Raw genomic sequence first — 24,772 nt, forward strand, 5'->3', positions numbered from 1 at the left:
AATATCAAAGCAAATATTCACCTCAAGAGACAGACGTGTTCATAAACTCCCCAGTTCTTCTCAATTTCCACATTATGAAATCAAATGCCCACTGTGAAGTGGTTTGTTACCTTACTTAAAATACAAGCATTTTTGCTGACAGCACCTGTGTAAAGGAGGGGTGGATTTGTGGCACCGATAAAAGGAGATTGTGGTGGAAAATAAGAAGTTTTAATGCCTTAGATTCCCTGGAATTTTTCTTTGAAGTCGAGGGTTGAAGGCAGACATAGTAATTGTCTCCAGGGGTTCGTGTGTGTGTGCGTGCGTGCGTGTGTGTTTTAAAGGAAACCACCAAGTAGAAGCGCTTGCCATGAGGTTGTCTGATAATTATAACATCCACTTTTTCCATGTTTGGTACTTGCAGCTTCTCAACTGCACTGTTAAATGCATTGTTTTGTATCTCCACTATATTTTTCACTGCACATTTGAAATAACTCTATTTTTCAGTATTGCCAGAGTCCAGCAGTCATCAAGCAGAAGCTTGACTATGAGTAAAAGAGAGGACCCTTTTTCTTGGAAAGTTCCAGCAGTTTGTGTTTTTGAGTCTAAAAGGCTTTGACTGTTGTGAGACAGTCTTGTTTTCCTCTTGCCCGAGGGCCTCCGCAGGAGGTGAAGTCATAAACATGGCTGGGAAAGTGGAACTGGGCTAAGTGAGGAAGTCTGTGTGAATCTCACTGCAAAAACACATGACTTCACTACACCTGTCAGCACTGGAACTGGCCGAAAAGCCTAATGTGCAGCTTGCCCTTTACCAACATTTCTTTTGCAGAGCTGAAGTGTTTGCTTATGAGTCACAATGGTAGAAAATTGATAAATACCTTTGGCTCCTTAGTCCTTATGGGAAATTTCAATAATTCAGTACTGGGCTGGTGACACCTTGAAGTTATTTGCATGAAAATAAAAAATGAGTTACTGACTGGCTGAGTTGATTCTTGAGTCAAAACCACAAAACCACACGATTAATATAGTAAAACCTTGCATAGACTTTTGGGTAGAATTGAGATATAGCCCATTTTGCCGCTGCATCTTACTTCCCCAGTCATGGGCTAAATGCAGTTTAATTCACTCTCAGAGCGCTGGAGTTAGGCTTTGTCAGGGTTTACGATGCATTTTCTGTCCAGTGATGACAAAAATATGTTGGCTGCCCCAGGTTTAATGGAATTTCACATTAACGCTGATGGTTTGATTAGAATTGAAAATGAATTTTGACTTAATTTATGGCAAAGTGCAAACTTTGTCTGACCCTGCATATCTAGTGAAACCGGAAGTATTTTTTTAGGGAATTTTTTTTTTTAGTTGGACACAGACTGACACGGGGGCAGTAATTGGAAAATCGTGGCCTTGGTGCCGAGCTTCTAATAATGAGACATGTCTCTTGCGTTGAGGATATTAATAATGTAAAAAAATTCAGGAGCCAGTGTTGGGCACTCCTGGATAATTAATGTTCACTCTCTAACTTGACACCAGTTGATTCTGTAGGTGAAGGAGTATGCTAAATTTTTAATCATCACCATGCAACTCTGTGCCTAAGCTCCACTGAAAGAGACTAAATGAACTGCAGTAGCTGTCTGGTATCGGTTTGGGTTATGAGCAAGTACGATCTTAATCCTGTGTTTTGCACAAGCTGAGGGCTTCTCGTTTTAGTCTTGACAAAGGTTTGAGAATTATTGTTCTGTAAGCAAAGGTAAAAACATTGATCGTTATAAGGTGTCAGTTCATAGATTAACTTGCAAGCAGTTTATTCAGTTGATCACATTATTTCTTCTTAAAAAAAACCTTTTACATGTTTTTAACATAGCTGAAAGGATTTGCTGCTGGTACACGTTAAGTAGTTGAAACCTGGGTATATTTGTCATTGGTAAATGTTTTTTTTTTTAATTAATTAATGACAGTTATACGTTTATCAAAATAGTTGCTGACAGCCAACTGGGATTTATTGGGAAAAATGGTGGCTGAGAGTCTAAAAGACAACTGAAACGTATGATGTCTGCAAAGAGGCCACAGGCTACACTTACATGTACTATGCAATTTGGCCGCTAGCCAAACTCTCGTAGAGCTGTTGACATGTACCCTTGATACCGTGCAGCTGAGTGACTTTGTTACCATGAATAAACCAGTTAACACAATATTCCTGTCCACCTGAGCTGTTTAGCCCACAAATGGTTGACCTGCATTCTAATGTCTATTGATGTAGCCACTAAATACAAAAAGTCAGCTTTTTAATGCAATAACATCTTTTATTACATTTGATGCATTAATACGTTTGCATTAGTGAATATCAGAACTGATGTACAGGAAGGAAGAGCTGTAAATACAAAATGCTTGGTGTGTGAACTGTAGTTCTCATTGTGAAGGCTCCATTGATACATTTTTATATTTATAAGGAACATTTAAGACACGTGCACTTATTGCTGTTTTTCACTTTCAAACAGAAAAGCTGTTTCATTCATTCCAGTCAACACCTCTTTGTTGCTCTTTCATCATTTTAAGTTTCTCTTAATGAAACTCAACACTTCCTGCAGATGTTTAACAGTAAATGTGATGTGAAAATATTTTTTTCTCCTCAACTGCTGGAAGGCTTTTAATGTCAAACAGATGAAGGCGCGAGTTTGAATTAACAGCAAACGACAGATGGTGGCAAATCAGAAAACATGGAGGATCCCTGCTAAACTACCGGAATCGTTTTTTGTAAATATTAAAATCGTCTCAGTCTTTGACGGCAGCAGCAGCTAAACAGCCGCACCTCATTGTTGCTGCTTTACTTCAACGGTGATGTAGATCTTTGCTGAAACTGCTGTTGGATAACTTTCTAGTTTGATGTTCTAGCATTTTTTGTGAAGCGCTTTGTGATATTTATCTTGGAAGGTGCTGTGGAAATAAAATTTTACTAGACTGACATTTTCTGAAGTTGCCCTTTGTCACAGGAGATGGTTCATGTCCGCTACATTCACACTGGTAGAAATTTGCATTCTAGTTTGGTTAAGGATGCTGCCTAAATAGTGTGCAGTGGGCAGGACGCATAACTTGTTCACTGTGAAATGATAAAACCATTACATCTGTACTGTGGAGGTGGTGGGTAAGGAACAACAAATGCCCAATGTCCATCCACCTCCTATAAAAAAGTAATAACTAGAGAACTTCAGGGCTGAAATGCCCTGAAAAGGGGTCTTTTCATGTTTAACGTAGTTGGATGCGCTTGTGAAAAGACTTAACCTCGATATAACTGGGGTTTAACTTAAACTTTAATGTTGCATAAACGATCACATCAACTTCAACTTGTCGGCCCTGCGAACGACCGCTGCACCTGGCTCAAACAGTCTCTCCTCCACAGATTCCTCATTTATAAAGTGATCTATGAACCCTAACATTATGGCTAATAGGTGTAGCCTCCCATATCAGTGCAGCTTGCCAATATTGAAGAACCATTTATACTACCTAAGAGGCAAAGAGTGAAAGCATGTTCTTGGTTTTTAACATTAAATTCATTGTTGTAGACAGGAGCAGTACAAAAGTGACCTCCTGCAGACTGCTTTTAAGCTTACATGTACTTGGTTTCCATTTAATTAATTGGTTCTGTCACACACAAGCGCTAAAACTTTACCTTTAAACACCTATTTTTTTAAATGGCGCTCCCTGGACAGTGTTAAATCTGGTATAGATGTTTATACGTGTGTCTAATTCATGTAACGTTTCATATCCAATCTAGAATTCACTATCAAATTAAACATGTTCTGTCGACTTGTGAACTAATAAATAGAAGAAAATATCAAGGGCCATTTTCTGTTGAGCTGATTATTCAAACACAGAAGAGAAAAGCGATGTGTGAACATATTTAGGGCTTCATACCTTCGATGACAATCTTGCCAACAAAAATAAGGCTGCATGCCAACTTTGCGGGGAGAAAAAATACACAGGTTACCTTACTATGACAACAAAAGTCTATGCTCATGAGTTTGCCACCCAGTTTATAGGCAGTGGAGCGGAAATTAGTGCATTTCTGCATAGAGAAATGGAGCATTGCCAGCTTTTCAGTCTTATCTGAGCACCTATTGTTCACCACACTAGTCCTCAGTTGTTAGAAGCTTGTAAAGAAAAATTCATTCATCGCTGATAAATCAGATTTACAGGTACTGCTATGCAGCTCATCAGTTACAGATTTTAGGATAGAGACAGAAGTAGAGTCATTGTAAAAGTCCAAGTAGCACCAATCTCAGTGATTGCTTATTGATAGACCATTACAGTATATGGGATCCTTTAAAATTATTTTGAATTTATCACATTTATATGTTTTTGTTTTTTCTTCATTAATTCATTTTTTGAAACAGAAATGTTACAAGACGGCATGAAAATTGGCACCGCTTATGATGCCATTCAGTTAAAGCTCTACTTATAGAGCAAGGGAAATGTACAATTGTGTGTCTGTGTTTGTGCAGTCATGTCTGTGCGTTTTGTTGTCTTTGAACGTCTGTGCTGCCTGTATGTGCTCTGTTCGGCGATGGAAAAACAAATAACACACTTAAAAGGCTGAAAAGCAGTTTGAGTACAAGTTTCCTCGGGGCAGCTGCATTTGTTGGCGGGTTAATGAATGCCAGAAACATGCTTGTGTTGTTTGGGGAACACAATAGATTAAAGAACGATTGGCAAAGGATTGCTGTTGCATACAGTTCCCAACAACACCCTTTCACCTCCCACATGTAGCCCATAGCTCAGAGACAACCCATCTGTTTCTGCATTCCCAGGGTGAAACCAGCCTTGACAGAACTGGCTAAGCAGTATTTCAAAAGTGTCCTCTCAGGGAATACGCAGTTGGTTTTGTGTAGTTCCCTATCTATCAGAGTCTCCGCCTCTGTATTCTTATTATCTGTCTTTCTTCCCAAATCGTATTCCTCATTTTTACTCTCTGGTCTCCCCCCTTCCCATTCCCCTTATTCCACTCTCCTCATTTTTAAAAGCCACATGCTCCCAGCCCGTCTGGCTCAGTTGCACCCTGCCAATGAAGGGCTTTTTATTGGGCTGAGATTGAGTGCAGCCAAGCAGGGCCTGGCTAGGGCTGAGGCAGGGGCCAGCCTCGCAGTCCCCCAACCCCTCCCCCTTTCACTGCACAGCCCACTCCACATGCCTGTTCTGGTCTGGCCCTGTCGCCCAGAAGGAGATTACTTGTCTCTGCTGCCCTTAATTGCCGACAGCAGCTGAAAAGAGCCAGAGAGAGGGAGAGAGACATTGTAGAAAGAGGAGAGGGAACAGTGTTGGCTTGTTGAGCTGTTACTTGACAAGCTTGGGCTTAAAGGTTTGTGTTCCTGCTGTCAAATCCTGACTCTGTTTTAGCTGTTTTTATTAAGATGGATGTTGTTTACTTAAAATGCTGATGCTTGCTCATGGTATTTGGACTGTATTTTGAATAAACAGTACAGTATATCGAACGCAGATGACTTGTTGAGGAAGGAAAGGTGATAAAGTACGCATGTGAAATATAAAACTCACAAACCTCAGTCAATGTTACATTAATATAAAGATGTGTGGTAAGAGCAGTGAGGTCACTGTGTCCTCTCACTGCCCTCTAAGCCAGTGTTATTCTTTTATGGCCAAAGGCTTCCTTCCAGCAGACCCTTTTTACTTTTTCCAATGAACTTGTGAATTTCATATTATTGCACTTGGTTATTGTTGAATCCCCTCCGGCTTGATCCCAGCAAATTAAATAGTGGGCAGTTTATTGAACTGGCAGTCTCTGAAGAGGCTGTGATGCTTTATGAATTTTTCACCTCTTCATTTTGCTGTTTAGTGTGTTATATCAGCCTTCATTCAGCTGTGCTCCTGTTAAATATTTTGAGTCCATATTTGCAGCATGTTGCCTGCTTAACTCCCACACATCCCACTTCAGCATGTACTTCCAAAGCATTGCAGTATGTCTAGCTTGCAAATACAAAGATGTTTCAGTTTGTTGGAGCCCTGTTTTTTTATCCTCTGGCGCAAACAAATGATTAAACAACCTCTGTGATGTTTAAATACCCATTTTTGATTTTGTAGACAGCTGTGCATGAAAACAGTACGCCAACATATAACAGACCTTACATTGTCAGCTCCTTGCTACAAAAATGGAGTCCATTCCGATTGAGCCCACGTGTGAAAGATCAGAAAAATATTGGAGAACTCAGCTGCGTGTGTGTGTTAAGGAACTATTGGTTGCCTTCTGTGTGCTCTACCTAAAAGCCACCTTTTACCTAATTCAAAAAAAGCGTATTTCTAATAGTAGAAAATTGTCTCAATGGAGAGCAATCCCCTGTTTCCATTATATTTGTCAAAAAGCAACTCATCTGTTAAAGCAGTTAAATGTAAAACTGCCATCAGAAAACATCTGAGGGGGAGAGTGTGGTTGCTGGCTGTTGCTAAGTAAGAAAAAAGTGTATGACGCTGTACTGAAAGTGTCCTTGTGATTGTTTTGGTTGCTAACAGGTTGCCATGGATTGCCCGTAGCTTGCATGGAAAATGCAGACTTGTCTACAACCAGTAACCTGATAATCGCAGAGAACTAGAGAAACAGTGAACATGCAACAGAAACAGGCAGTGGAGAACATCTAGGGCAAAAGCTGTGCCATTTGAATGACGTTGATGTTGTTTGCGGCGGAAAGGCACAACTTTTATTTTGAAGGTGAAATCTCTCACTCTCTGGCTTGGTTCACAGCTTTAAAAACATTGCTCAGTGTTTACAGACAACATTGTGTGCTGTCAACTACTAACCACAACGCTCGCAAGAAGGTATTCTGTGCACTACCAGGTTTTCTCAGCAACCACTACCAACTAGTTCGCTAGGGTAAAATATGCATTCCTAACCAGAGGTTGCCAGCTGTCATCAACTGGTCTCTAGGTCTATGTAACTCATGCTTTTGCCTGCAAACTATTGGGCGAAGATGTATATAGAAGGATTTAGGAATTACTTGCTGTGTTGTACCACCTGCTCAAGAAGCTTGTACTTTAATTTTGGTGAGTACAATTCTAGTATTTCATAATTCTGTGACTTAGCAGTGCCAATATCTGTGTGTGGGTAACGCCATATAGTTTATGAATGCAGGTGGCTGTCAAAGCTTGCTAACCTTAGCTGATATCTTAACAACCTGTCATCCAGATATTATCATTTGTGTCTCCAAAAAAAGAAAAACCAAACATGGCATCAGTTAAGATACAAAATGTCGAGTCCAGAACCTTTTGGCTTATTAACATCACACCAGAAAACTTGAAGATGTGAGAGTGACATCATTCTTGTCTCTGAGGGGAAAAAAATAATAAGTACATTTCCCAAAATGTCAAGCTGTTGCTCTAAGAGTGCTAACCAGATGATTGAATTATGCACACTCAGTCTGATCCACAGCTAGGACAGTGGAGCTGCACTTTTGTTGAAACACTGACAAGAATTATCATCAGTTGTCACGCCGACAAGGTCGAGGTGTGTTTGCATCCACCTTTTCAAAGCGGCGTGGAACGCAGCCATGCAGCGGACGGGCACTCCGTGCGACGTTTGTGACAGAGCGGAAGCTTTTTGTCTCACGATTGAGTAAGCCAAGTAAATTAGAGATCAACTAGTGATACACAATTCGAGCTGAGGCATTTGAATGCAGCTGTACACACAGGCCCTCAGATCTCTCCCCATGTCGAACACATTAGGCAGTCTACCCAGAATGCCCAAGGACTGTAAGCATGACCTACCATACTAACAAACTGACTCACTAACGACCGAGTGTGCCACTGCGAGGTCACGTGACAGTCACCCACGGTGTTTTCGTGTAAATTCACTTAACAGTTTCCTAATTCAATACCTGTGTTTAACTTTAATTGTATTTGTAAGCAGGTTCAGTCAGACTACATTAGATCCTTCCTGATGAATATGGAGGGCTTTAGAAAACCTTCTTGTCACACAACCACAACGTTTCGTGCCCTTTTGATTAACGTGGAATGGAAACAATTAAGTGGGGGAGGTAGTGAGGCAAAGCAGCACATTCAACAGCTTTAAATGCTAATTAGCTAATGGAGGATGAAAGAGCAGGCAACTGGCAGGGTCTCACATGAGCACACTCGAGCACTGGCTGCAGCTAGGCTCGTTTCATCTGAATTCAGACCACCACCATTTTGTTTCCTTGAGTACAACTGACAATACAGCCATCTTGTGTAACGAGAGATTTCTCTTTTCTTTTTTTTTTGTAATGATCTTAAATGCCTCTGTGCTTCTTTCTTCCTTTTGAATCTTCTCTTATTCCCAATTTTTATCTCTCACTTCTTAGTTGTGATATATTCTTCTTTTATCTGCCACGTCTTATGTAATTATTCTAAGATCACAGAATATTCTCACAGGCGTTGAAGTCAAGTATAGTTTTTCTTTTATGTGCTTCTCATGCTGCAGGCAGCCCACTTATACACAGAGATAAACTCTTTTCACTTGTGGCCCAAGTCACATTGTTCATCATGCTGTTAAAGTGATTTTTTTTTTTAGATTATTGCTCCTTGTAGTCTTACTCAGACAAAAAAGAGCAGCATGCCTGCACAGTACTTTGCATCTGCTGTGTGAGAAAGTGGTGTGTTAACAATGTTAGAATAGCGAGGACGACTACCTTTCACAGGCTCCATTATTGAAGGATTTTGGAGCTTGTTTTCCTGTTAATGTGATAATGACCACTGCGAGCATGATGAATGCGCTCTCTTTCTTCTATACAGTTTTATTTTTGTCTTTGTAGCAGCATTTCACAAAATTGATCTCAAGGAACTTTGTATTGTTGGTAAAAAGCTGCAGTATTAAGCCATTTTCACACATGCAGTGCAGCCATGAAAGTCTTGCAGAAATAACCTGATGAACACAAATGTTTAATTTAGCTCCGTCAGACATTAAACGGCCTTTAACCTGCCAAGTTTGTAGTCCATGTAACTGATGTGCACAGATGAGAGCGTGTCTCTAGGCTAAAGTCTGTTGTGTTTGCAGCTAGCAAGTGGTTGTCCTGTGTTCTGCCTCCTGCACTCTACCCAGGCAGCTCTGTCGCCTAGACTTAAAGGATTTTGCAAGTATGAAAGTGTAAAGTGAGGGAAGGGTGTGTAAAAGGCTCTTCTTATGTGTCAAGGGTTTTAATGTGTTTAAGAATCATTTCTTGAATTTCTTAAAATTGGCGTAAATATTGGACTTGGAGGAGCTAGTTAGTGATTTGTTTTCTGATGTTCACAAATGTCAAAGGGAACAAAATTATGAAGTTAAAGTTTCATGTCCAAATAGTTTCGTACATTTAATAACACTATAACTCAAACTAAACAACAAAAGGAATATGAAAACCCAAAAAACTGACAATACTGATTTTTGGTGCCTTTTATTTTCACATGGATGATTCAACCATAAAGCTTTAATTATAATTGATCTCTTCAAAAGAACCATTACAAGAAAATACTTTGGCAGGATTTAACGGAGACTAAGAAGAAGTTTGCTTTGGCTGCTGCTTACTTCCTGATATAACAGTGTCTCTTCCCAGTCTCAAAACAGGGATCTTCCATGTGTTAGGTGAGTGTGTTAACCACTACTGGTAGGGAAATGTTGCTTACTTTGATCCCGTCATAGACAGTAAAAAAAATAATTTTAAAAGTGTGTGGGCCCACCTACAAATTTTCATCGATTGCTTGTTCACAGTCAGACCCTCCTCTCCTCATCATATTCAGTTTTTTGATCACCACCATCACCAAGATGGCGATGGCTGAAGCGCTTATCTCAAGGCCTAAGAACACAATTTCAGAAACCCAGGAGTGACATCACTGTAGCTACGTCCATCTTTTAAACGCCACTTAGTAAGGTTGTTGCATGAACATAGGGAACGCCCAACTTCAGAACTCAGCTGTATCGAAGGATATGATGAAGTCCAACTGTGCAGCGTTTGAAGTTTTTGCTCTTTTAATTTGTTATATAATTATTTGTGGTTGTGTGCAAAGTGATGTATGGGGCAGACTCTAATTGGAGGACTGTTTTCTAAATCTTCTAAAGTAGAAAGATGGAGTTTGGGAAACAGTGATGTATTTCACTTTCCCTAAGAATGATGATTTATGACCATCTTATATCCACTATTTAATATTCCATACTAAGGAACCATAGGTATTTTATATATAGAGATATTTTTTTTAATAAAAAATTGCTCATTATTATTTATTAATATAATTTATTATCATTTGGTTTTGTTTTATTTTTCTGTATGCTTCACATTTAAGTTTAGTGGTTCACACAAGACCAAGACGTTCTGAATGTGCCTAAGCCATCCCATAAACAAAAACAAAGAAATAAGCTCCAACACCTGTGCTTCTGGTAGTGAAGGAACGTCTTTGGCACACAGGAATAAGCTACCAACAATTTCCATTGTTGGTTTTGATGTTTCCATATCTCCAACCTCGTCCCCTCGTTCCCTCCGCCTTGTTTAAACCCTGCAAAATTACAGATAATTTTGTTCAAGGACAGTCAGGAGAATTTTCCAACGGGGGAATCTAATTTAATTGGAATCACTGTGTCATTTGCCATAGGAAGGGAGCAATCAAGGGGCTCTTTCAGGAGTGTTTACATATTTTATCACTCAGCCGTGAGTGAGATTCAAGTCGACATGGGGTTTAATCAGAAATAAGCATCTCTATCATCTGTCCCCAGTTTGCAGGGACCTTACAGATAGGTTGCAGACTCTGTTGATTTCCTTTAAAAGCCCCAAATTTGTCACAACCTTCAGTGCTCCTTTGAGGGAGATAGAGAGGCTGTGAATAAGAGAGGGGGGAGGGGGAGGGAGAGGAAAAAGCATGCTGTCATGAAAAGAGCTGCTTCCTGGCTGGCTAGATGCAATCATGGGCACTATCTGATAGTGCTGGAGGAAATTGGATGAGCTGAGAACTGTTGGCTGCCTGTGATGGGAAAGATGACTCCTTTGTCACTGTGTCAGTCAATTCCCTACTCTCACCTGAGAGACTAATCAATAACAGAGGGAGAGAGAGAGGTTTTCTCTTGTCTCTTGGCCTCTGTATGCTGTGGGCTGCTGTCACTTATAGGCTGTAAAACGCCCACTCTTACACAGGAATGTGCTATAGCATGTGAGACCGATAAATATGTTATGGGCGTGTTTTAAATTCGATGCATTTCTGTAGATGTGGAAGAATGTGTTTGATTTTGAAATTCGAATTATTCCTTGTTCTCCTTATTAATAAATGAACACAAACATTGTATACGTCTTTCTTTCTTTCTTTCTGTCTTTTTTAAATTGATATTCATTAGTTTCTGTTGAATAGTATGTGCGCACAACACTGCGTCTGAAAAAGGAATTTCTTGCCGGTTGTCATATATTTTGCGTCGTCTTTACTGCTCACAAGTGCTGCAGCTGCTCTCATTAGCGACTGCATCATTAGTTGTGCAATTATAGTGCATAAGACCCAGCGAGACTCGTAACTATCAGTTGCTGTCAGGCCCGTAGTATTACATCAGGCATGGAGGACAGTTTGCACGGCGTAGGCGTATAAACAGGGACTCACTGAATGATTCATAACTGTAACGCTGTCATGAGCGCCAACATATTTTCTGTGCACAGTATTGACATGCTAGTCCTGTGTAAGGCGATGCTAAACTGTTCTTTTCATTATCCCTCCCCCCACCATCCCTGCAGTTCCCTGATACCTGTGAGGAGTCTGCTTCTCCATTCGTCTTCATCTGCACCAATCCCCAGGAGTTGCTCGTGAAATTCCCCATGAAAGGGAAGCACAAGATCTGTAAGTCCTGCTTCTTTCATGTCCGGGGAAGTGGAGTGGATGAAATTAGCCTGAGCTAACTAAGAATTGCTTTTTTTTTTTTTTTTCTTCTTCTCCTTTTTAAAAAAAAATCATCTTTAGTATGTATGTTTACACCTATTCATAAAAAAGACAGGTGAAAGTGATAATGCTACACAATTCACAACTACTATATTGTCATTAATAAAAACAAAATTACACACATGGACACACAGCTCACACACACACACACACACACATGTAGTTTCTCTCTGAGAGCCATCTGTAAAGACAGGATTTTGCTGTCAGGTTGCCTGGGGGACTAACTAGGTCTGGATGTGCAATGTTGTTGCTGTATTGTGTGATTTATAAGCGAGCTCAAACACATTTTCCCTCTGCTGCCATAGCTGCTACTGCAAAAATGATGTACCTGCAAGCTCCTTTGTTAATATTTCTAAACCCTCTAAAGACTTGAGAGGATTGTTTATGCAGCTGTGCCTCTCTCAGATCGTTTGATATCGACGGAGAATTCTTTTTGAGATTCTTGAGGTAAAATGTAGCAGGAGCCATGACACCCCTCCTTTTTTTCCCTACAAAACTGGATATGATCGTCTTGTCTCGGTTTTTGTGAACATAATGAGCAGTTAAAAATGGCTTTGGAGGTGTAGCTCAGACCTGAACATCAAAGGATTAAATGAAATTCTTGTTAAGTAGGATGTCAGCAGGTCTTAAAAAAATTATTACTGGTCTGGAGGGTTTTAAAAGTCTACTTTTTGTACTCAGTACAAAAAGTAGACAAACAAAGCTCTTTTTTGGGGGTTGCTTTGTTTGTCTTTCACAATTCCGCACTTTCCTGCCACGTGAAGTGGAAAAAGGCTCGTGTACGCCTGTTCTTTTATTTTAATTTTCACATTTCAGTGAACCTAAACTGATGCTCTTGGATAAAAGGTCGAAACGTGCTGACGCGTTGTTATAGGCTTGCTGATGTAGACGCAGATTGGAAAATCTGGTGCTGCATTATTTAAACTGACTGTAGGTTGTTGTTTATGAATCAGCAGTTTTCTTTTTATTGGTGAATAAATAAATATGGCTTTGTTAAAGTTCCCTGCTGGAAATTATAACCACTAATAGATTTCATTTTCTTAATTTTATCGGTACTTGGAGCCAATTTTTTTTTCCTGCTACAGCTGCATGCACACATTTGTGAACAGTCTGAAATTGCTAATAAAATCTAACCTGAGCTTCGTTCAATAAGATACGAAACCAAACTCAGAAGACAGTCATGATAAAATGGCCAAAGCATGTCAGGACTTGGATTTAGAGACTTGTATAATGTAGATATTTCCTGCACAAAAGTGAGGAGGAATATTTGTCCTAAAAAATCTTTCAGTTCATTGATATTTCTGGGACGTCTTGATTGAACAGACCTCTTTGGGTCATGCTGCAGTTTTCTTTCTGGTTTTATTCTGCTGAGGTTTGTTCTCAGCTCCATCCCATCTTACTACCTTGAATTTCCCTCTGCTGCTCAACATAAATGTGACTGTTTTCCATTAGAAAGATGTCTTCAGCAGCTGCCAGCAACTTGTTGAGGTCTTTTGCTTGCCCCAGTTTCCTTTAATGGCCTTTTTGCATGCTGTTAACAGTATTTGACTCAAGCAACTTTTGCTCCAAGCTGTGCTTTATTCCGAGAAAAAGCAGCCTGCGTCTTTTCCATTTTATTTGTTCCGTCCTTAACATCCGTCACTGGATTTGTGTGTCAAACACTGAACGTCGCAGGTCTGAATAATAATCCATCACCATATCCTGCCTCTTACAGAAGACACACGCTTTAGCAAGCCCTTAACCTGTGGTCTGTTTTAAGACGTTACGTTTCTGTTACCCATAAAGAAATGTCTATTAGGTTAATTTTATGTTGTCATGTCTTTACCTGCTGAGATATTTGACAGTGTAATAGTCTGTTGTCAAGGTCCCTTCCTGCTTTGTTCCAGCTCACGCCTAATTTGCGATATCTAGACTATCCAAACAGTCACAGATGTTTGATGACTGTTTAGTCCAGGAACATTAGCACACTTGATCTGCCTTATCTCAAATCATTTTCAAAGACCCAATAAGTTATTTACATTAATATAACCTAAAATGGGCACAAACATTAGGCAGTGTCATATAATGTCAAATAAAAAAAATGTCAAGGTCACTTTACCTATCTCCTAATTACATTTTCTCCTTGTTTGTAACACAGAGTATTAAAGTCACACATTACTGGCTCATGTTACACTCTGTGTAACAAGATGCTCCCAGCTGTGCATGTTAGCTCAGTATTTTAAATTGGTTATCTTGACCTACACAGTCCCACTTGTGTTATCCTTCTGTCACCAGCTAGCTTTTCACTCTGCCATGCTCTTGCTCTCTCGCCCCTTTTCTACCTCAATTCCCACCACATCTCACGGGTCAGGGCATTGCCGCTCATCTTAGTCAGCGGGGTTTAGCACTAGTATTTTTTTTTTTTTTGCTCCTCAAGCAGTTTACGTTGACAAGATCTGCTTGTCGCTGTTATTGCCGGCTATGTCACACCTCATCGCAATGAGCAAGAAAAGGGATGAACAGCTTTTCAAACAGCAGTGCTGCTGCTGTCTTACATAATGGTTAAAAATTATTTCTAATAAACTATAATGTGCTGCAATGTGTCATTCTGTATATAAAATGAATTGTTGAAACTGATGGATGGACTCTGCTATCAGTACTGTGGAAATATAGCTTGTATGAATGTCAGCCAGCTTGCAAAGGCTGCTTTTCTTTCTAAAGATTCCCATTTTTTAGGAATTAACTGCTGAAATTTTCTGCCAGGATCTGTTAGGGTTTATGTTGAAATATATGTGCAACATCTGTATTCCCTTTCATGGAAACAGTAGTGATCCCATCCTATTAAGACAGCTGAAACAATTAAATATTATCAGTTCTTCGTCATTTTTGTGCTCTTGCCTACATTTCATGTGATTAAAATGCTGATATTTGTCATATCTGCAGGCCACATGGCAAAAACTAGGGCAAACCTAGCATATCCAAATACTGTACACAGGAACGATATTGGATACGATGGACGATACCCAAATCAGAGATTGAGATCGAATCGAATTCTGCCCTTTTCTGCAGCCAGTTGCATTACTTGGTATGTGATGGCAATACGAGATGCAAACTCAGTTGATTAGTCATTACCCTGCAGAGGAGTCTGTGACATTTAAAATGATGTACAGTCAAGACTCACTCATGTAATAAGGGATGTGCATTAAGGTTTATGGTCACATCCTGTGTACATTTGTATCTGTATGTGTGCGTCTGTTTGAGCTGAAGGTCAGTCTGGGTTTTGAAAGCTATTTGACTCTGTGACATGAATCCAGATTTGCTTCTCCTATACCTCCATGTAGATAACCTTCTCTCCCCTATGTTTTTCTAAGCCTGACATCCTCTGAAGTGGCTACGTACACAGCGCTGGAAAAGTAAAACACAGACCATATGCCGCTCTACTTAAGACATTTAACCATACGCTGCTTGATAAATCTAATATTAACTGACAGGGGCTTGTCTTAAACACTTACATAAAATAACCCAGACGTAAACAAAGTAAAGGATGTGAAAAGCAATCATAATGTTCACTGGGTCATAACAGCTGGCTGTATTTCAGCATTATAAAAAGAAATAGAACAAATACCACTGAACAGTTTATTATCTCGTAGCACTCAAGGATCCATGCAGGAAATCTGTGGTCCTGCAACTGAACCTCAAGTCAGTTGGATTCATCACAAATAGCCATCAAACAAGACTGATTTAAGAATTGTAGGTGATGAGATACAGGGTTGACCTTCCTATTATGATGCATCCAAAAATGTAAAATTCAATTGCTTTCAAGCAGGAGTACATTCCCAGTGTAACGCTCCATGAGGGAATCACATGGCTTTAAGCCTTTGTCTAAGAGTTCTCAAATAAGAGAAAAAAATGTACAAGTATTCCTATATTCGTCTGACTTGAGCAATGATTTAGAAGTGCAACAGTTGAGGATCAGTGTACAGATTTCATTCATTAGCTCCAGGCAGCGAATGCCTTGTGTTTCCATCTTGCATTAATTTGCTTGCTTCAAAGAACTGCTGGCTGATTGTGCTGCAGTATGTATTTGTTCTACTGGGATTCTTGGACTTTTATTCAGCATACTATACAGTACTGTGCAAAAGTATTTAGCCACCCCTCATTCCTTTGTACTTTGGTTCCAAGAAGCAAAATATATAGTATTTATATTGCATTGGTCTTGAGCAGTAGTTCTGAAGGTGTTTCACAGTTATTCTTTGGACATTGGCTGCTCTTTCACTTCATTTTCAGTCTGTCATTTTTTGTTTTTCCACTTAACACTGACCTATGAATCATTCAAACTTGAAATAGGCATCTAACTAAAGTACAATTCACTGTTGTGTCTGCAAATAACAGTTTCTGTCTTTAGGCACTGATGCAAAAACACATAATTTGTTCCCATTTCTTTTGTCGAGTCAATTGAAAAAAATAAAACAGTTTGACAGGCTTAAAATTTTATTTTTGGTCTAACAGGATGAACACTTGACACGTCTCAGCAGGGTGTCCTTAAAACAATCAGACGAACTGGACAAAAGAATTGGCGACATAAAAACTATTAACAGCATATGAACAATATCTAAAAGTCATGTCCTTAAAAATTATGGAACAAATCCAGCAAAGACCTGACACGGGACCTGAGACATGCATCTGGTTCTGGAGTTGATCCATCTATTGAAGCCTCATCAGAAATTATGAACACAGATGATCCACCATACAATACCATCTGAAAAGATGGCATTGGTTCCCAAACAAACTGCCAATGCAGTAAAAATATACCAGATAGTGTCCCACTGTTTGTTTTTCTCTCAGTCCTGGATTGGCCTCCCCAGAGCACTGTTGAAGCAGTATTGGATCTTCTTGACAGAGGGCAGAACAAAAGGCAGCCATACAAAGAAGAGCTTTTAATGTCCTACAAGAAGCCTGGAGAACTATTCCTGAAGACTACTTAAACTTAAATACTCAAATATTAACTTTTAAGCTTGCTGGAACAAAATTCATTTGCACATAAGCTACATATGCAATTGAATCTCTGTAACCACATGCAGTGTTTTGGACAGTACAGAACCAAAATGCAATTGTTCCTTATTAGAGATGTAAATACAAAGTCCTTTAACAGCTTTTAAAGAGCTCTTCATTCAGTTTCCACTGAACATATAGTAACTTGTGAACATATGACTCCACTGAGTACTTTGTGAACAAAGCTTATCTTCTGCTACACAGATTAGTCACACTGATGGCTCTCCAGCAGATACAATAGAGCTCTCTTTTGTTCAGGTTTCTCACGACAAGGAAGGAAGTCAAGGGTATAATTGGCAAAATGAGAAATTCAGCTTCGACACCAGGTCACGATGGAATCTCAAGTAGTCTAATTCATTGACATATATAATCTGAAAATCGCTGGAAACTGGAGTCTCTTTTCCCCCGAGGACCTAGAGGTTGACAGTGTAGTTCTTCTTTAAGCCTGAAGTGCCGCCAACATTTTCTTTCATCTTTTTTAAAAGCCCTCTAAATAGTTGGAAAGCATAATATCACAGCATTACTTTTATGCTGACATTATACAATAAAGCAATTTCGCCAAAGTATTTAGTAATATTTTTCTCTCCAGTGGACCATTGATAGAAACTATGATAAAAATGTTAAGTTAAATTGTTGAATGCTGATGAAAACACACACTCTTGAGAGATGTTATTAGTAATTATAATACCACTGTTAGTTATGGCTTTGCCTTTCCTTATGAGAAACAACCTTCTCATAAGGAAAAATCAGTGGTTTTCCAGTGATCGCACTGAATTTTTTCCAATTGGTTGACAAATAGTTGCATCTGATCACCAGACAGATTGCTAACACGCTGTAATCAGTGCGACTTGTCCATAAACTGTCTGTTTGCAGACAAGCTGACCTGGTATTTGCATTATTATTGCAAACTATTTTTTTAAGCAATCATTTCAAAGGCAGTGAGCTTGTAAGGCTATTTCCTGTCTGAAGAATTGTGCTTGCGGCACAATGTCCAGCCACCGGTTTCCCTAGATTGGATGTAGCACTAGATCCTATTGGATGTCTCGAGTAACTCGTGGTTTCAGATAAGCTTACATGAATCACTCTTGGAAAGGTCTAACTTGGTATTTCTTTGTCAGCGGAGAAAATTAAATTACTTGAACACATGTTGTGTTAGCAAACAGTAAAACACTGCTCGGATAATGATAAGTCCATCTAGTTTACCTCTGCCAAAAACACAGGTTATTGTTTATTCATTTTCTCTCCTGTGTTGCCTTTTATTTTAGAAGAAAACACAGTTTACTCTGCCTGTAATCAGTTGGGTTTTTTATGCAGAGGAGTTTCCATTCGTAGTAAGTTAATACAGCTCAGCTGCACCAGTGTTGTTGCTGAGATTATAAGTTTAACTATTATTTTACTCCTGATATTCAGTTAAGTGAATTGTATTAGAGATGGTACTTCAATTAACAGTGTATGTAACACTATCCCACAGAAACGCATAATAACCCAGTAACACACAGACAGTACTTTGTTGTGTAGTAGCTCCATTGCATGTTTATCATATGATTTGTCTCCAGGTTGCTCTGTAAAAAATGCAGAACCTATTAAGTACTCTTGAGGGAATTGCTTAAAGCAAAGAAATCCATATTTACATGTTCTGTGTAACAGCCACAAGCCCGGGGACTATACATCAAAAATACACATTTCTCATTATTTATTTGCTAAACATTCAACATCTCACTTCCTGCTCCTCTTTCAGTGTGATTATAATTTTCTGTGTGCATACATTATTGAGCTCTTGCAATATGTATAGCCCATATCACTCAATATGGAAATCACACAACATATACCCTGAGAAAATACTGCATCTTAATTTTGTTCTACTAACCATCAGCTACACTGTTACCTTGTGATTACTGTTTTGTTTTAAGTGTGAAATCATTGCACCATGGGATTGCAAACAGGGATGTCCATCTTTTCTCTTGAGATAGTCGTGATTTTCTGTTTTTTTTCTCTCTCCTCTGTTTCTCCCTTGTGCTTTTCTTCTTCTTCTGTCATCCACTGCTGGGAGACAGAAAGAGGTTAGAGCAACGGAAGTCCTTTTTTGGTTATTTATTCATGGATTTTCCATTTAATATTCATGCCTTTCTCAGGACTATCTGGGTGCAGAAGAGAATTTGCTGCCTCGGAGGCTGCAGGGGCCAAAAATCGGGTTTCAGCTCCAATGAGCCCAGCAGATGAAGGGAAAAAAAGAGAGAGAGGGAGATAGAGAGGGAATGAGCAAGTGGGGTTTCATGTGTTCTCTAGTAAATGAGAGGCAGGCCTTGAAGGTGACAGGCTGTGTTTATTACTGATCTGTCAGCCGGTTAATGGGGAGAGTAGAGGAGAAGAGAGAGGAGGGAGCTGAGCTGCTGAGTAGAGACCAGATCACACAGACATGGGAGCCAGAGAGAGCCCCAAGCAATAAACTTTGCCATGCTAGATCTCCTTGTCCTTACAGATTCAGTAACAACACTCCTGCATGCTAAAATAGGAACTGTAAATAACTGAATGAATAACAATGTGTTTTTGCATTGTTTTAAAATTGGGATGTTTCAGTAAATGAACACTGGCAGAAAGCTCTGCGATCAGTCGTTTCCAGACTATACTTAGTCAGGACTTTACACACAGAGGATTGTGTTAGCACATCAGTGTTAGCTGGCATCCAAGTCAGTATAAAGAATGAAGCGTGGCCTTCTTTTTTTTTTTACTTGCGTTGGGAAAGGATTATGTGTTTTTTCTTTGCTCGTCTAAACTCACCTGACCTCCACGTATGTTTGACATGCAGGTCTGCACAGAGTTTGGTGAGCATCTTTTGCCACCTCTTAACTTTATGAGCTTTCAGGGATTGATTGTTATGCTTGTTATGCACATTATGATATTACAAAAGCCTAACAGACTACAATGATAGTAATGGGAGACAAAATATGTTTTAATGTATATATTTTTACATTTTTACAGTGCAATAAGAAAACAAAATAAACTTTGAACCCAACTAAGTATTTATTTACATTTTGGCTTAGTATCTTAAATAGATTTGTTTTACACCCCAGTTAACAAAGGTTATGAGCATGCACTAACTGGGCACGATAAGGCAGCTACAGTAGTTACAGATTGGCTGACTGCCTGCGTGAAAGATTTAATTTATTGAATATATCGACATGAGTAAAATTAGGTCGGTTAGAAAGTCATAATGTTGATTAATGGAGTTATTTGATTAATTGCCCAGCCCCAGTGAAAAGAGCGAGCGATTCGTCTTGGTGCTGACAGGATATTGAAAGGATGTCTTTACATTTTGAGACATGAGAGGTTGAATATTTTTTTGCTATGTTTGTTTCCCTTCACTGAGTTGAGTAAGGGAAAAGATGCTTTGAAGTAGAAGCTAGATCTTGGTTTGGAAAATTAACTAAGAGCGTATTTTTTAAAAAACATTTTTAAATATTGTGTAGCCCCGGCAGGACATGCTGTGCCTCGGAGCTTTGTAGCATTTGATTGCGTTGAGCTCAGAGGTTTTATACTTTGGAATACTTTGGAGTACACATTGACAATAAACTGGACTGGGCTAAAAACACCACAGCACTTTACAGGAAGGGCCAGAGTCGTCTCTATTTTTTGAGGCGACTGAGGTCCTTCAACATCTGCCAGAAAATGCTCAGGATTTTCTACGAGTCTGTTGTGGCCAGTGCGATCCTCTATGCTGTTGCATGCTAGGGGAGCAGGCTGAGGGTAGCAGATGCCAACAGACTCAATAAACTAATCCGTAAGGCCAGTAATGTTGTGGGGATGGAGCTGGACTCCCTCAAGGTGGTGTCGGAGAGGCGGATGTTGTCCAAAATAAAGACAATGTTGGATAACACCTCCCACCCACTCCATGACATGCTGGTCAGTCACAGGAGCACGTTCAGTGAGAGACTGAGAGTACCGAAAAGCACCACTGAACGACACAGGAAATCTTTCCTGCCTGTGGTCATCTCCCTGTACAACGCATCCACTTAACACACTGTTTACTGCTACAACTACACATGTTTCTTTTCCAGCTATTTATTAATGAGTGACTTATGTATATATATATGTATGTATGTATGTGTATATATATATATATATATATATATATATATATATATATATATTGTACTATTCTTAGTTTGTCTTGTTAATGTTGGTTTATAATGGAGCACTGTAACAAAAAAATAATTTCCCCCAGGGATCAATAAAGTATTCTGATTCTGATTTATCAGCTGCCCTTCGTAATGAAACCTTCTGGCTTTATATTTTACTAAAGGGTGAAAAGGCAGTGTAAAGAAATTGCTCTTTGTTGTAACAAGAGATTTGTCTTTTCTTATCTTAACAAGCATTGTTGCCTTTATCAGATGCCGTTACGAAATACATTTCAGTCAGCATTTGACGTGCTACTGCTGTCTTTAGTGTCACGTCGCTGTGTGTGCAGCATCCTTTCTGTACAATTCATATGGCTGTTTTTTTTTTAATTCATATTGCTACTGTTATTTTAATCTTTACAATGAATGTGTGAACACACCATATGTGGCGGTGGTTTGAACAGCTTGTATCCTTGTCTGTGTGATAAAGGCATTTGAATATACTGCACTGTGTCCTTCGTCGAGATGCATCGAGTAGTTATAGATTATCTCTGGATCAAGTTCTGATGGTATCTGAGAGGGTGACGCTTAAAAAATTAGTTTTCTCATCAGGTACGTGGCAGGCAGGAGAGTGATACTTGTACCTTATACTCAATTCCAAATTAGAGGTTTTTTAACCAAATTATTTTAATGCTACAAATAGTCTTCACTTTTTTCCAGGCGAGAGGGGAAAAAACTATTTTTTTTTTCACATGGCTGCTTGGCTCATCACACAGTTGGTTTCAATCTTACCTGAGGCTTACAGAGAACACAGCTAATTATTTATGCACAGTCTACCCAGATCCAGGGTTTCAAGCACTCGGCTACTCATTGACTTAACAAAGCAGCAAACTCAACACACTTTCTTCTGTGTCTCCATTCGTGTGCAGCATTTATATTACTTAGTAAACACACTATACATTAATAGCACCTTTTTCTAGCTGCATTGTAAATATATAACACTCTAGTACAGATTACTTATTGTGAAATGTATAATTCAAAAGACCAGTTTAAAACATCTGGCCTTCTTCTCCATTTAAGCTCCACATTTATGTTGTGTGCCCTCAGTTTTGTGTTTTCATTCCCGCATTTCAATCGGTGTCAGCATGGCGGGGGATGGGGGGTAGAATGCAGATAGATGTGTTTTGCGATGTAATCAATGTCCTTGATTAGTGAGCGATTACTCCTGTCTGTGTGTGTGTGTGTGTGTGTCTGCATGCGTGTGTGCATGAGCAGGTGTGTGCGCGCACATTTGGCTCTGTGTTTGTGTTTAAGTAATTACGAGCGGTCTGCTAGTTAGCAAGACTGCAGTTGGGCTGCAGCCCTGATTTTGTTTATTTGTCAGTTAAGGAACTGAAGATCAATAGGTGGATTATTTGCACAGTTCGAATAGCTGATCGAGGTGAGGATGTTAAACTAGACATGGCCAATAAGCTGTTGGGGAGTGTTTACCTACCCAGCTATGTGTTTTTACATTTTGATGTTGCCTTTTCGGTCAAAGAAAACATTTGAAGAAATTAGTTTGAACATAACAGAAACTGTAATAACGCTGTCTAAAATTAGAGCCGATCCATTTTATCTTAGCCAGTTAGTAATGTATCATAAATCATGAAGAATTAATGAGTATATTCAGCTGTTTGCCGATGTTGACCTTGCTTCACAATAACAGCATCAACAGTGAACATTCAGTTGTGCAAGATGTGGTCAAATTAAGCTTGTTTGATTGGGGTCACTGTAAAGGGAGACTCAAGGGAAATCAGTTTTGGTTCAATTATTTAAATATATATATTTATATATATTTAAAACTCAACACTCCCCTTTAACCAAGCATTTGGCTACAGTAGGAAGGAAAAACTCCCTTTTCACTTAAAGGAACCTCCAGTAGAACCAGCTCGGGAAGGGGCAGCCATCTGCTGCGACCAGCTGTGGGTGAGGGGCTGAAGACGGGATAAAAGACCCACTTTGGAAAAGAGCCAGAGATTAATAATAACTACTGATAATCTAATGATTGCAGAGTGGTGTATAAACACGTCATAATCTCATCAATGAAGTAGCCTGAAAACATTTAAAATTCTACTTTATTAAACTTCCCTTTTTGAGGTGATGAAACTCAATATATATTTAATAACTTGAGCCATTTTTTAAAATAAGCCCCACATTAAAGTATATTTTCAGACTGCTTTTTTATTAATGATCTACTTTTACATTAATATTATAGCATCCAAATGTGGTGTGTCAGGGAACTTCCTGGCATGCAGTAGAAAATTACGGATGTTAGCTAGAATATTATGCATGCTCTGTGATACTGATCTGTACTGTGCCGGTCCCATTATGCTGGCAGTTCAAATGCTGACTGTGTGTTTTATTTCCCCTTCATGTCAGAATAGAAAAGCTGTAACACTATCAGCGAATTAGGTAGCGGGATTAACTGTCAATCTGCTAAATGAAGAAAGGAAAGATCTCTGAAGTATTGCTGATGGTTGTCAAGAGTCAGTAATCACTCCTAATAAGGCTCTATGCATGAATAATGATCCCATTTAAATAGCTGTAATTGCGTATTCACTTTAAGATGTTAGTTAAGTTACTCGTGCCTGTCTGAAGTAATGGAATTACAGGGATACTTCGTTTTTGTGTAATTAAAAAAAATCTAAGCACTTCAATTCACGTTTAAGTGTAGGTCTAAGTGCACATATAGCATATAATCTACCCATTTTCTTAATTGCTTTTTCCAGTTTAGGGTTGCAGGGAGGCTGGATCCTATCCCAGCTATCAAGGGTAAAAGGTGGGGTGCACCCTGGACAGGTCAACAGGCTATGATAGGGCTAACACACAGAGACAAACAGTCATTCACACCCACGCCCACAACTCCAGCCAATTTAGAGTCATCAGTTAACCTAACAGGCATGTTTTTAGACATGTTTTTAGGCTGTGGGAGGAAGCTGGAGAATCAGAAGAGAACCCACCCAGATGCAGGGAGAACATGCAATCCGACTTCGACTTATGCCAAATTCTGGAGATTTGCTATGTACGGAATTTCAGACTTATGAAATCCATTTTGTTAAGAGGTTTTTATATTGTCAAATAAATGAATGAATAAAAAACGGAATGTAAAACTGTATGTGTTATTAAATGTTTATATAATAGTCTTACAGCAGCGTTACTTAATATCCTGGGTCTCCCTGCAGCGCTTAGTAGCCAGATGTTATTATATTGTTATGTTTATGTTAGGCGCCCTTGAGAGAAATATTGCGTTACCTATTAATGTAAAGACAGACTTGTGAAAAGCACAGTGGTATTAGTGTAAACACTGACACTCTGCTGCTACAGAGCCATCAACATTTCTTTCAAAGCACATCTTAACTAATGTGATCATCTGACTGCGCTTGCGAGAAAACATCAGCAGCGGTAATTCCCCTCAGAGGCAGCTGTCAGCTTTCCATCATCTGTCACTGTTTTCACTTTGCCTGTTTTCAAAAAAGCATTTGATTCTTGTAGTTTTCCTCTCGCTCTGAAAAGAAGCAGACAGATGTAATAGCCATTAGCCTCGGGGAGGGACGGCACAGATGTGTCAACAAGGCTTGACTTTTACAGTCCAAGTGAAGTCTGAGCAAACAGTGGCTGTGTAGAGGCCTGTGTGGTTGAGCAGTGATCCAGGGACACGGTTGCACGCCGTTGCCCCGGGACTCCAAACAGACCGTGAC

General features: G+C 39.4%; 1 protein-coding gene across 1 annotated transcript in view; it reads left to right on the forward strand.

The window, feature by feature from the left end:
• Positions 1 to 24,772, forward strand: part of trip4 (thyroid hormone receptor interactor 4) — an 88,182-nt gene that overhangs the window by 18,186 nt on the left and 45,224 nt on the right. Inside the window, exon 12 of the mRNA XM_006793856.2 lies at positions 11,685 to 11,787. Within this exon, the coding sequence (XP_006793919.2) occupies positions 11,685 to 11,787 (103 nt within the window). The remainder of the gene's footprint in view (positions 1 to 11,684; positions 11,788 to 24,772) is intronic.

This window comes from Neolamprologus brichardi, chromosome 1, assembly GCF_056152115.1.
Source record: "Neolamprologus brichardi isolate AB-2024 chromosome 1, ASM5615211v1, whole genome shotgun sequence".
In the NCBI taxonomy this organism is placed as follows: domain Eukaryota; kingdom Metazoa; phylum Chordata; class Actinopteri; order Cichliformes; family Cichlidae; genus Neolamprologus; species Neolamprologus brichardi.